The sequence below is a fragment of the Suricata suricatta genome, chromosome 5, assembly GCF_006229205.1.
Source record: "Suricata suricatta isolate VVHF042 chromosome 5, meerkat_22Aug2017_6uvM2_HiC, whole genome shotgun sequence".
Taxonomy (NCBI): Eukaryota; Metazoa; Chordata; class Mammalia; order Carnivora; family Herpestidae; genus Suricata; species Suricata suricatta.
Window position 1 is genome coordinate 82,592,388 of NC_043704.1, and position 11,336 is coordinate 82,603,723.

General features: G+C 44.8%; 1 protein-coding gene across 2 annotated transcripts in view; it reads left to right on the forward strand.

Annotated features, from left to right (window-relative positions):
• PARL (presenilin associated rhomboid like) overlaps window positions 1-8,039 on the forward strand; it is a 53,077-nt gene extending 45,038 nt beyond the window's left edge. Inside the window, exons 8-10 of one of the 2 annotated variants that reach the window (XM_029939787.1) lie at window positions 3,917-4,018; window positions 4,158-4,255; window positions 7,712-8,039. In XM_029939787.1, coding sequence (XP_029795647.1) covers window positions 3,917-4,018; window positions 4,158-4,255; window positions 7,712-7,823 — 312 coding nt within the window. In that variant the 3' untranslated portion in view covers window positions 7,824-8,039. The remainder of the gene's footprint in view (window positions 1-3,916; window positions 4,019-4,157; window positions 4,256-7,711) is intronic. The other variant, XM_029939788.1, reaches the window with a different exon arrangement.
• The last annotated feature ends 3,297 nt before the right edge of the window (window positions 8,040-11,336 follow it).

Below are 11,336 nucleotides of genomic sequence, written 5' to 3' on the forward strand. Positions count from 1 at the left end.
TATGAAATGAATCCCTTATTAGATAGGATTTGCAAATATTTTCTCCCATTTGGTAGGTTGCCTTTTCATTTTGTTGATGGTTTCCGTTGCAGAAGCTTTGGAGTTTGATGTAGTCCTACTTTTTGTTTTTGCTTTTGCTGCCTTTGGTCAGACCTTTTTCAATTTTTCATGGCGTTAACAGTTTTGAACAATCCAGGCCAGTTATTTTATAGAATGGTCATCTGTTGGGTTTGTCTGTTTCCTCATAATGAGATTTTAATTGTGTGTTTTTGGTTGGAATGCTACATGAGTGGTGTTATGTCCTCAGGTACCACAGTGGGAGGCAGTAATGTCCATTTGTGGTCTGGTTGTTATCCAGCTTCTCTACTATAAAGTTACTGTTTTTCTTTACCTTTTATTTTATTTTATTTTTTTCTTTATCTTTTAAAATTAATGTGTAGTGTGTGAGAAGATATCTTGTGATTTACGTAAGTTGTGATCTCTTGATCAACCTCCCGCACCCCCGAAATAGCATCCATTGATTATTGTAGCGTGACTCAGTTTTTGCTGCGATGGTTGGTACAGTACATCTCATTTGTTTTCCCTAATGGTAAATGTCTTCTATAACCATAACTTACCTAACCTAGGAAATTAACATTGGTATAGCCCTTTTTTTTAGTTTTTATTTAAGAGAAAGAGTGAGTGAGCAGGGGAGAGGGGCAGAGGGAGAGAAAGTGTGGAGCCTGACATGGGGCTCTCCCACAACCCTGGGATCATGACCTGAGCTGAAATGAAGAGTTGGATGCTCAACCAACTGAGGCGCCCCGATATAGGACTGCTAAACTGCAGACCGTATTTGGATTTCCCGTTTTTTCCTGATGTTCTTTGTTTTGTTCTAGGATATTCCATTGCATTTAATTATCATGTCTTTTCAGTATCCTCCAGTCTGTGATGCTTTTTCACTCTTAGTGTTTCATGACTTTGAAACTTTTGAAGAATAGTGGGAAGATGTTTTATAGAGTGGCCCTCATGGACATTCTATTATTATTACAACTTTTTTGAGGTTCTATTATTTTATTTATTTATTTATTTATTTATTTATTTATTTATTTATTTATTTAAGGTGCGAGGGAGAGAAGTGGGGAGGGGGAGAGGGAATGAGAGAGAATCCCAAGCAAGCTCCACATTGTCAATGCAGAGCCCTATGTAGGGCTTGGATTCACAAACCATGAGATCATGACCTGAGCCAAAATCAGGAGTTGGGATGCTTAACTGACTGAGCCAGCCAGGTGCCCTGGAGGTTTTTTGTTTTGTTTTTAATTTTTTTTGTTTTTTTACATTTATTTATTTTTGAGAGACAGATAGAGCACAAGTCAGGGAGGGGCAGAGAGAGAGAGAGAGGAGACACAGAATCTGAAGCAGGCTCCAGGCTCTGAACTGTCAGCACAGAGCCTGACATGGGGCTTGAACTCAGAAACTGTGAGATCATGACCTGAGCCGGAGTCGGGCGCTTAACTGACTGAGCCACCCAGGCGCCCCTGTTTTATTTTTTAATGTTTTTTATTTTTAAAAAATGTTTAATGTTTATTTATTATTGAGAGATAGACACAGAGCATGAGCATGGTAGGGGGGTGCAGAGAGAGGGAGACACAGAATCTGAATCAGACTTCAGGCTTTGAGCTGTCAGCTGTCGACGCAGGGCTTGAACTCAGAGACTACAAGACCATGACCTGAGCTGAAGTCGGATGCTTAACTGACTGAGCCACCCAGGCGCCCCATAATGTTTTTTTATTTTATTTTTGAGAGACAGAGCATGAGCAGGGGAGAGACAGAGTGGGAGGGAGACACAGGCTCCAGGCTCTGAGCTGTCAGCTTAGAACCGACTTGGGGCTTGAACCCACAAACCATGATATGACATGAGCTGAAGTTGGCGCTCAACTGACTGAGCCATCCAGATGCCCCAGTTTTATTATTTTTAATAAGTGACTAAGAACTGAGAACTTTGGCAGCAGACAAATGTAGTTAAAGCGCCAGCCTCCCTTTGCTCCCTCACTGGTCTCCAGCTGCACACAGGCTTGTTTCAACTTGGTTTTCTGCTTGGAACACTTCCCATCTGCTCCCCTTCTGCTTGGCCAACGCCTGGTGACCCTTCCGTGCAAAACTTGATATCATTATGAACCCAGCGCTTCTGTCAGCTCTCCCTTCCATGTGCTGCCAGAGCATGCTCTGCTTCACCATCGTAGCTGATCTTGTTCTGTTGTTGTTACTTCTCCTCTGTAAACTCTATTAAGGAGGGGACGTGGGTTTTGTTCTTCTCTGTACCCCCAACATTTATGTAGGGCCTGGTACAAAGTAGGCCTCAAGTATTTGGACTAATGATTATTGCGAGATTTAATATTAACTAGGAATTATGATTTAATTTTTCAAGCAGTCTACCATCTAGAGGAAGCAGAAACATGTCTAACATTAAGAGAGTTTAACATAATTTATCACAGCCATTATATATTTAAACTATGAAGATTATGGAGCAACCTGGGAAAACACATGATTTAAAAAAAAAATATAGCCAGGGGCGCTTGGGTGGCTAAGTTGGTTAAATGTCCCACTCTTGATTTTGGCTCAGGTCTTGATCTCATGGTTTGTGAATTCGAGCCTTGTGTCAGGTTCCACTGACAATGTGGAGTCTGCTTGGGATTCTCTCTCTCCCCCACTCTCTGCCCTTCTCTCACAGTCCCTCTCTAAATAAATAACACTTTGATATTCATTATAATTTCAGCTATAATTAATGTATGATTGATCATAAGGTTGTGACATTTAGATTATTTTTTTCAATTTTTTTTTAATGTTTTATTAATTTTTGATACAGGAGAGACAGAGCATGAGAGGGGGAGGGTCAGAGAGAGAAGGAGACACAGAACTGGAAGCAGGCTCCAGGCTCTGAGCTAGCTGTCAGCACAGAGCCTGACGCAGGGCTCGAACCCACGAACGTGAGATCTGACCTGAGCCGAAGTCGGAGGCTTAACCGACTGAGCCACCCAGGCGCCCCTCAATGTTTATTTTGAGAGCAAGTTGGGGAGGGGCAGAGAGAGAAGGAGAGAGAGAATTCCAAGCAGGCACTGTACTGCCAGCACAGAGCCGAACATGGGACTCAAACCCACAAACCATGAGATCATGACCTGAGCCGAAATCAAGAGTCAGATGCTTAATTGACAGTCATCCAGCCGCCTCTGGAATTTTTTAAAGTAAGCTCTAGGCCCCATGTGGAGCTTGAGATCATAACCCCAAGACCAAGAGTTGCACAAGCTCTACCAACTGGCCAACCAGGTACCTGACACAGGTTTTTATGGTCTCATCTGAGGTTGTTGGAGGAAGTGCTTCTCATGCAGGTGCATGTGTGTCCCTGGGAGGATGCTGTGAGGGGTGGGTCATGCAGAACCACGGGCAGACACGGCACACTTTCCCGAAGCAGAACATTTGCTCACAGGTTTTAAAGAAAATGCTTAGTTTTATTATGAAGTAGGATGCAAAGTTCATGTGGATTTTTTTCCCCCTAAGATAAAGCATTCTACCTGGAAGAAATTCCACACGTGTGTGTTTCTTTGGACAAATTCATGCGCACACACTCTGGTTGAAACGGCTTTGCTTTATGGGAATTTGAGAATTGCTTTTATAGTTATTAAATGATGCACAATCATGCTTAACATTGTCCCTGAAGTTCATTAAGCACTCACATGCTGTTCGCTGCACACCTCGTTCTTTCCTGGCTGTTAACTGTGCAATGGACTGGAGCCCCTTTGCCTGATATTTTGTTACTTTAGTAACTGAAAAGCTTTTAAGCTCTGTGTTCACCTAGAAATGTGTGGCTTATAAATTCTCAGGAAAAAGTATCAGTACTTTAGACTGTGAGTTTGACATTTTCACACGTGTTCATTCGTAGTCAGGCGCTATCATGACCGTTCTTGCTGCTGTGTGCACGAAGATCCCAGATGGAAGGCTCGCCATTATCTTCCTTCCAATGTTCACATTCACAGCAGGGAATGTGAGTATTTTTATGAAGTAAAGTGCTGGGGACAGTGGTGATATTTTTACATTCACTGAATTCTTGCCATTAAATTAGAAATGTCAATGCCGGAGGAATCAAAGTTGTACCAGTTCTGTTCTCTTTTGCTGACTTTCAGGCCCTAAAAGCCATTATTGCCATGGATACAGCAGGAATGATCCTGGGATGGAAATTTTTTGATCATGCAGCACATCTTGGGGGAGCTCTCTTTGGAATGTAAGTTTGAATATACCTGATCGCTACACTGCCTTCTCAGGTCCTCTCCATCCCCTCACCTTAGGAAGGCAGAGCAAGGCAGTTAACTCTGATGGAAGCAGGGGCGAGTAGGGGTGGGCGGGTGAGAAAACTTCAACGTGGTTTGCTTTGGCCTTGCCCACTTTCACCATGTGAGATGGGAGGAGAGAGGATCCATCCTGCCCCAGCCTCAGTTGTTTGTAGAGACACTGTGCCTTTATTCTGCTCTTAGCCTTAACCTGAGGTCACCCCAACTCGTGAGCAGCCGGGATTCCTAGCCCTGCTTGGAGACCATTCCCCAGCCGCTGGTGTGTGCTGTCCTCTCCTTTACCCAGTCTCAGGCCTCCTCTCTCCTGTCATCACTCACCGGCCTGGGACCAGTGCTGAGCAGACACAGAATGGACACTCTGCCTGTGGCAAGTGTGTAGGTGTGTGCTCTCTCAACAAGTAGAGGCCAGGGATCATAAGCCAGTGGTGGCCACTTATTAGGCACCTGTTACGTGGCAGGCTCATCTGAGCTAGTGGCTTACATTCCACTGTTATTACTTCCATTTTACTGATGGGATACAGGCCCAGAAGTGGTCTTCCCCAGGTCAAACAGCTGGGAACACCACAAAGATTTAAACCCAGATCCAGAGCCCTTCCCAGCCCATCACACCAGATTGAGTACAGTAGCATTGTGTTCACAGATCTTCCATTTGTGCTTCAGACCGTGGGCTTTTGCCTAAAACATAGTAGTGCTGGAGTGACTGTCACAGAACTTGCTGAGGACTCCTGGGAGCCCATCTGACTATGATAGTAATGGTCTATTTGATATGCAGCTCCCCAGATAGACTGTCTTTTCCTGTGTAAATGTTGCCTTTTGCCCTTCTTACTTTCTTTCATTACAGTAGAAAAACTGAAGTTTTTTAATTAAAAAAGAAAAGGAAAAATCTATTCTAAGTGGAGCAGTCTTGCCCAGTAGGCGGTGGAACTAAATGCCATTATGCCATTTATAATTTTCAGTGATGATTAAAGAATAGCATATGCGAGTTCTAGCTTTTAACAGCAGCACATTATAAATAGTAGAAACTGACCTGGTATTACAGTATGAGAAACATAAAGACTTATGCAAAAGGGTTCTGTTTTATGAACTCTAAATTTACCTCTCTGGATCCTGCCATGTATACTTAAAGGGCCTTCTTCCCAGCAGGTTTTTATTCTTTTGAACTATAATTAGATGACCTTTTCCATTCTGAAAATAATTGGATCATATGTATTTTAAAGTTCACGATCTGAAAGGCAAAGGAATCCTTTCTTTTTGCTGTTTCTAATTTCAGCTCCTTTCATTTACTAGATCTCAGTCAAATCCAGAATTCATCTTTTCTAACATCTGTAATTAGACTTATACAGCAAAAGATTTAGAAATCCTTAATGGTAAAGATTGTTAGTTTCCTCCTCCACGTTTCCTTGACTCTGTGTCCCTCACCACATGTTAAGGTCTTCACCTTGTACTTGTGTAATGATAAGAAGCAACACCCACTGGCTATTTGCTGTGAGCCCAAGCTAAGGCCTGACTTAATACTCTGAAGTCCTGTGAGGAGTTCCATTTTATAGAAGGGAAACTGCTTTGAAGAAAGGAACCTTTGGAAGTCACACAGCTGGTCCTTGCAGAGTGGAGTTTCAGAGTGAGCACTAGGCTGTGAGGCTGCTCCAAAATGAAGAAACCAAAACCAAACTTAGAAATTGGTCATTATAAAGTGCTTTCCTAATTTTAATTTAGCCAAATGACAAATTATTTTTGAACTTTCAAGTATGATCGTAAAATACCTTTAATAATAAAGTATTTGACTCTCTGAAGTAAGTGGGTTACAGAGATTTGGGAAGATACTTTATTAATGGAGAGTTCCTGACAAATGATTGATTTCTTGCAAGAGTTTTACAATTCCATTTGAACCTTAGTTGATCCTTTTTCTGTTGTTCTAAGTTTCATACCGAATTTGACTAAGTCTGAAAGAATTTTGTAACATACCTGTTAAATGTCTTTTTTCTTTGCTTTTCAGAGTTTTGCTGGTGACTCTTGTCATGTTCATATTTTAACTATATTTAGTGAATATTAAGATTCAAGTACTGTATAATAAACATACTCAGAACATTAAAAAAATTGAAACATTAAACTATTTTGATACTAATCTAAGCCATTTAAATAGAGCATTTTTTATAGATTTTTTTTTTACATTTTTTTTATTTTTGAGAGACAGTGTGAAACAGATTGTGAATGGAGAGGGGCAGAGAGAGAAGGAGACACCGAATCCGAAGCAGGCTCCAGGCTTTGAGCAAGCGTTCAGCACAGAGCCCGATGTGGGACTTGAACCCACAAACCATGAGATCATGACCTGAGCTGAGGTCAGACACTTAACCAACTGAGCCACCCAGGTGCCCCAGTAGAGCATTTTCTCAATCCGGTGTCTGGGGAGATGCAGAGATCAACATAATCTGGTCTCTGCCTCAGGGAACATGAAATCTGGGCAAAATAGGACAGAAATAAAGGTTTTAGTCATAGTAGCTTTCAATAACAGCCATTCCACATCAGGAATGCCCTCCTCCAGGAAGCCCTCTCTGCCTTCCCCTAGCCTAGGAGAGGAGGAGGTGGGTTCTGAGTTATGCTTGCAGCCGGTGCTTCCCTCCCAAGTAGAGCTCCTGGTCTTGCAGTGCCTAGGCCCATGGGCTTCTAAGGGCAGGCCCTTCTCATTGGTCACTCAACTGCGTGTTCTTGAACTTATAGCAGATGCTTCCTGGATGCCTTGGCTGTGGCTGGGGCACAGCTTTCAGAGACAGATTTACGTTGTTGTCTCAGTTCTGGTGATCCCTCATTGTGTGGCTTGGGCAAGTTACGATACTAAACCTGTTGGTTGGTGCCTCACGGGCTGCCTTGTAGGCAGTTTTTAAAAGCAGTATGAGGATTGGAAATCTATTTTAAAAGGTGGGCAGAATTTGGATCAGGCGATGACCCTTTGTGTAGCCAAGTGGAAGGTGATGAGAGGCATTTAAACTATTAAAGCCATCATTAGTGAACTCTAATTCTGACATTTCATACACTTCATGTAGAAAAGAGAGTCCAGGTTTAGAATCTGTCTGACCTTCACGTGAGTCCTTGATCAACCACTTAAAAGCTGTTAGCCCCTGAACCAGTTGCTTTTTCTGAAAGGAGGTGAGGCTTAATTGCAGTGGTAAATCAGAGGTAGTGTGTGTCACACATAGACCCATCCCACTTTGACCTTTTACATGTTCCATATTAAAGATAAATCCTTGATCTCCATCAAATAAATTTATTAGCTATTTTAATAAGTAAATGATAGTGGCATTCAATTTTTCAAATGTCAACTTATCATCATTGTACTTAACATTTGTAGGTCATTCTTTTGAATGTTGAACCCGGTTTGTTTTTCTTTTCCCCAGATGGTATATTACTTATGGTCATGAACTCATTTGGAAGAACAGGGAGCCTCTGGTGAAAATTTGGCACGAAATGAGGACTAACGGCCCCAAAAAAGGAGGTGGCTCCAAGTAAAACTGGGGTTGGATGATACTGGTGTGTGTGTGGCCCATGCTGCCTGGAGAGCTCCAGGAACACGTCGGCCCTGGAGTGACCACATCTTGGCTCCTTTCTGGAAGACACCCGGCATCTGGCTTTCCCAGTATTTTAAACTGTCCTCAGCACATGTCTTATTAGAAAGTGAATTATGACAAAGTTGTGAAATAAAGGTTTATATCTCTAGTTTGTAAACAGAGGGTGTGTGTCCCTTCTGGAGGGTACTGATGCTGCCCTGGAATCTTTGCTGTTGTTACATTTGACATAGTTTGAGCCGTGAACTTGGCAGGAGCGCACAGGGAAAGACCTGATACTCAGAAATGCTTGTGTTTGTGCTTTGGCCTTCTTTCATCTCTGCTTACTCACCTACCCCTTTCTTTGCTTGGTTGACAGGTTAAAAAAAAAAAAAAAAAAGGTTGAGTATCTTCTTTCTGGCTTGGTCTGAAACAACAGCTGTAGTATTTTGTAAATTTTCCCAAGAAAGGTAATGTTTTCTGGCAGTGAGTGGCATATACACAAAGCTATTTTTAGGCTTTGCTTTCTAGGTTAAAATTGTAGCTAAATTAAGAGAAGGAACTATCTTGGATAAATTCAGACTTGAATTTGAGCCTAACTGCATCTTATATTTGAAACATACTTTCTTTGAACTGAAGCATCTTACTGAAAGATTGGTCATCGTAACAGCTCCACTGCAGTAGAACTCTTGTTGCCCTGTGATTGAAAATTACTTCTAGGAAATGCCTTTTGAATTTAAAAGTATTTGTTGAGATTTGCAGGGGAGTCTTCAGTCCTTCAGGGGCCTCAAATGGTGATGCGAGATCGCGACCTCTCCCGGGAGAGGAGCGCCGCCGTCTGTCTTGCGCGGCGCCCGGCTTGGGCGGCAGGCTGTCAGGAAAGGCGTGAGTCTGGCCCGCCTCACACGGTGCCGAGAGCTGAATGGCGGCACATGTCCGCACATCAGAATTGTCCAGGATTTGGCAATTCTTTATATTTTTTCCCCAGGTTCTTCTCTAGTATGAAGTGCCAGTTACTACCAGGCAGAAAGGATTCTACTCTAAACTAATATCACTTCCAGGAGAGAGTTGTTTTTTAACCCAACCCTCATTTTGCCCTCAAGGGCAAGGGTGGCCGTGTGTGGGATCTGCTCAGGGTCACACGGCTGTGCTTTGACATTTCTGAATACATTATGCTAATAACTCTGTGACCTACAGATGAGGCGAGGCAAGAACATTTTTTCAGAGTTGGGATGGGAGGCTAGGGTCACATGGGCGTTCCATATGGAGGCCAAAATGAAATTTATGTCTTGCTATTGGCAGACGAGGAGCACAGGCCATGAAGACCTGTCTCTTCCTGCTTTGTGATGGTTAGGGAAGGAACATTGAGAAGGTCAAGTCCTTTAAATCACTTCTCTGTCCATAACATACCTCACTGCTAGAGCATTTGAACAGCCCAAGTGCCATTTTCTCCCAGAGCGGTGTTGGGAAGGTCAGAGCCCAGCTCTGGAAGCACCAGCCTTACAGTCTACAGCTTTGGCAGTGGTCCCTGCTCTTGGCCCATTAGGGTGGTTCCTCATTTTGGCTTCTCTGCTGATATGTGAGCACCCCAAGGCCATGCTCTGCCTGGCTCCTGTGGCCCCTCAAGCTGTGTCTCCCCTACTGGTCCGGTAAGTGCGGTGTCCCTAGGAATGCACCTCTCTTCTCCCTGTACTGCCTGGGGCCTCAGTTTTCTTCATGAGCATGTCCTCTGAGCTCCAGACCCACGGGCCGTCTCCATCCTCCATATGTGCATCCGCTGCGTGCCAGGTATGGTTTCAGGTGCTGAGACCCCACTACACAGGCACCTCAGATCTCACTCCTGGCTTTAAGGGACAGCCTTACCAACTGGAGGCCAGAGACGTGGGAGCCCTTCTAGATTTCCTCCCCTCATCTGGTTTCCCATGCCCCTTCCATTCCCAGTGCCTGTGCCTTAGTTCAGTCCCTTGTCTCTAACCTGGACTGTTGAGACTGTTCTCTAGCAGGTCTCTAAAATTTCCTTGTGAGTCTCCATCTGGCCCCTTAGTGCTAAAACACTTCCGTCCGTCCTTTTGTCCCCCATGAAAAGCTGTAAGTGTGGCTCCTGAGACTCTCCCGTCCTGCCTCTCCTGCCTTTTGCTGAACCTCCCAACCCCCTACCCTGCATTTTCATCCTGACCTAATGCTCCTCATCACAGGTGGTGAGTCCAGCCTCCCACCCTCTTTCCACTTCCCTTAATCCAGTTCTGTTGTCGCTCTACGACACTAACCCTTCTGGGGGCCCCCAGCGTTATTCCAGGCACATAGAAGTGCTCTTTGTTGTTTGATGAACTAAGAAATAAAAGGCTTTTTTTTTTTTTTTCCCCTGCAGGATGGAATATTGTAGTCACCAAATGTCCCAACTGGCTAACCCGGGGCCCTGGAGCACGGAGGTCACCCGCCCTGGGAGAGCAGGTGTGTCACCTCCCAGTGTCCCTGGTGTGCTCCTCTTGGGCCAGGGCCTGGGAGCGCAGCTGCCCCATCGCCTGCTCTGACTGGAAGCTGGGAGAGGAGCCTGGCTGGTCAGGGCTGTCCTGCAGTTCTCTCCTCTACGGTGCAGACTGGATGCTGTCCAAGTGTAGATGCTTGAGATGGAGCTCTGGGTAATTCGTGCTGTTTCAGTAGCTTAATTAGTCACTGGTCTGCAGTGCACGTTGAAGTCGCGGGTCAAATGCTCAGGAAGTCCATTGAGTGTGGCCTGGCAGTTGTTTCTGATGCCCTGTCATGTTTTAAACAGGCTGACCTTTAGCCTGAAGGATTACCCAAACTTTGCATTAAAAAAAAAAAAAGAATGCCTGCACAGGAGGGAAAAGAATTCTTAAAGAACAGTGACCAAAGATTTGTTGGCAGTTTTATAACACTAAATCCTTTGTTGCCCTGCTTTAAAATTAGGGATTTTAGAACTCAGGGAAAGGGCAATTGAGGGCTAATGCCAGTTCTCAATGAAACCTGGATTGGTTGTTACAAATTTAGCACCGTAAAGGCAAATAGTGACTCACCTTCTGACTCAAACACGTGTTCTCTGGGAAGCATGGCTCCACGTCTGCCCTGTGGTCCCCGCATCGCCGCACCTCTGTCCTGTGCGCTCGCCCGTAACTCCCTGCGGAGCAGCCGTGCAGGGGCGGACTGCGCCCGTGCTGGCTGAGGCATCATTGCTGCCACCCAGCCCTCGCTCTGTGAAGCCAGGTCCGATTTAAAAGCGTTAAAGGGAACTTGATTAAATTATGAGACCTTCAAGTTGGATGCTAGTAAATTCCTCCAGGCAGTTTCGGTTGCTCCCGCTCTCCTCCCGTAACCCCCTCCTCCCCTCTGCGCCCATCCGGCCTTGCTCTTCCGCGGCGCGGGCTCGGGCCCAAGCCAAGTGCTGTCACCGAGCCTTCCCTCTTCGCCGGACGGCCACCCCCAGGCCAGGGGGCGGCGCTGCGGCGGTGCGCGCGGGGAG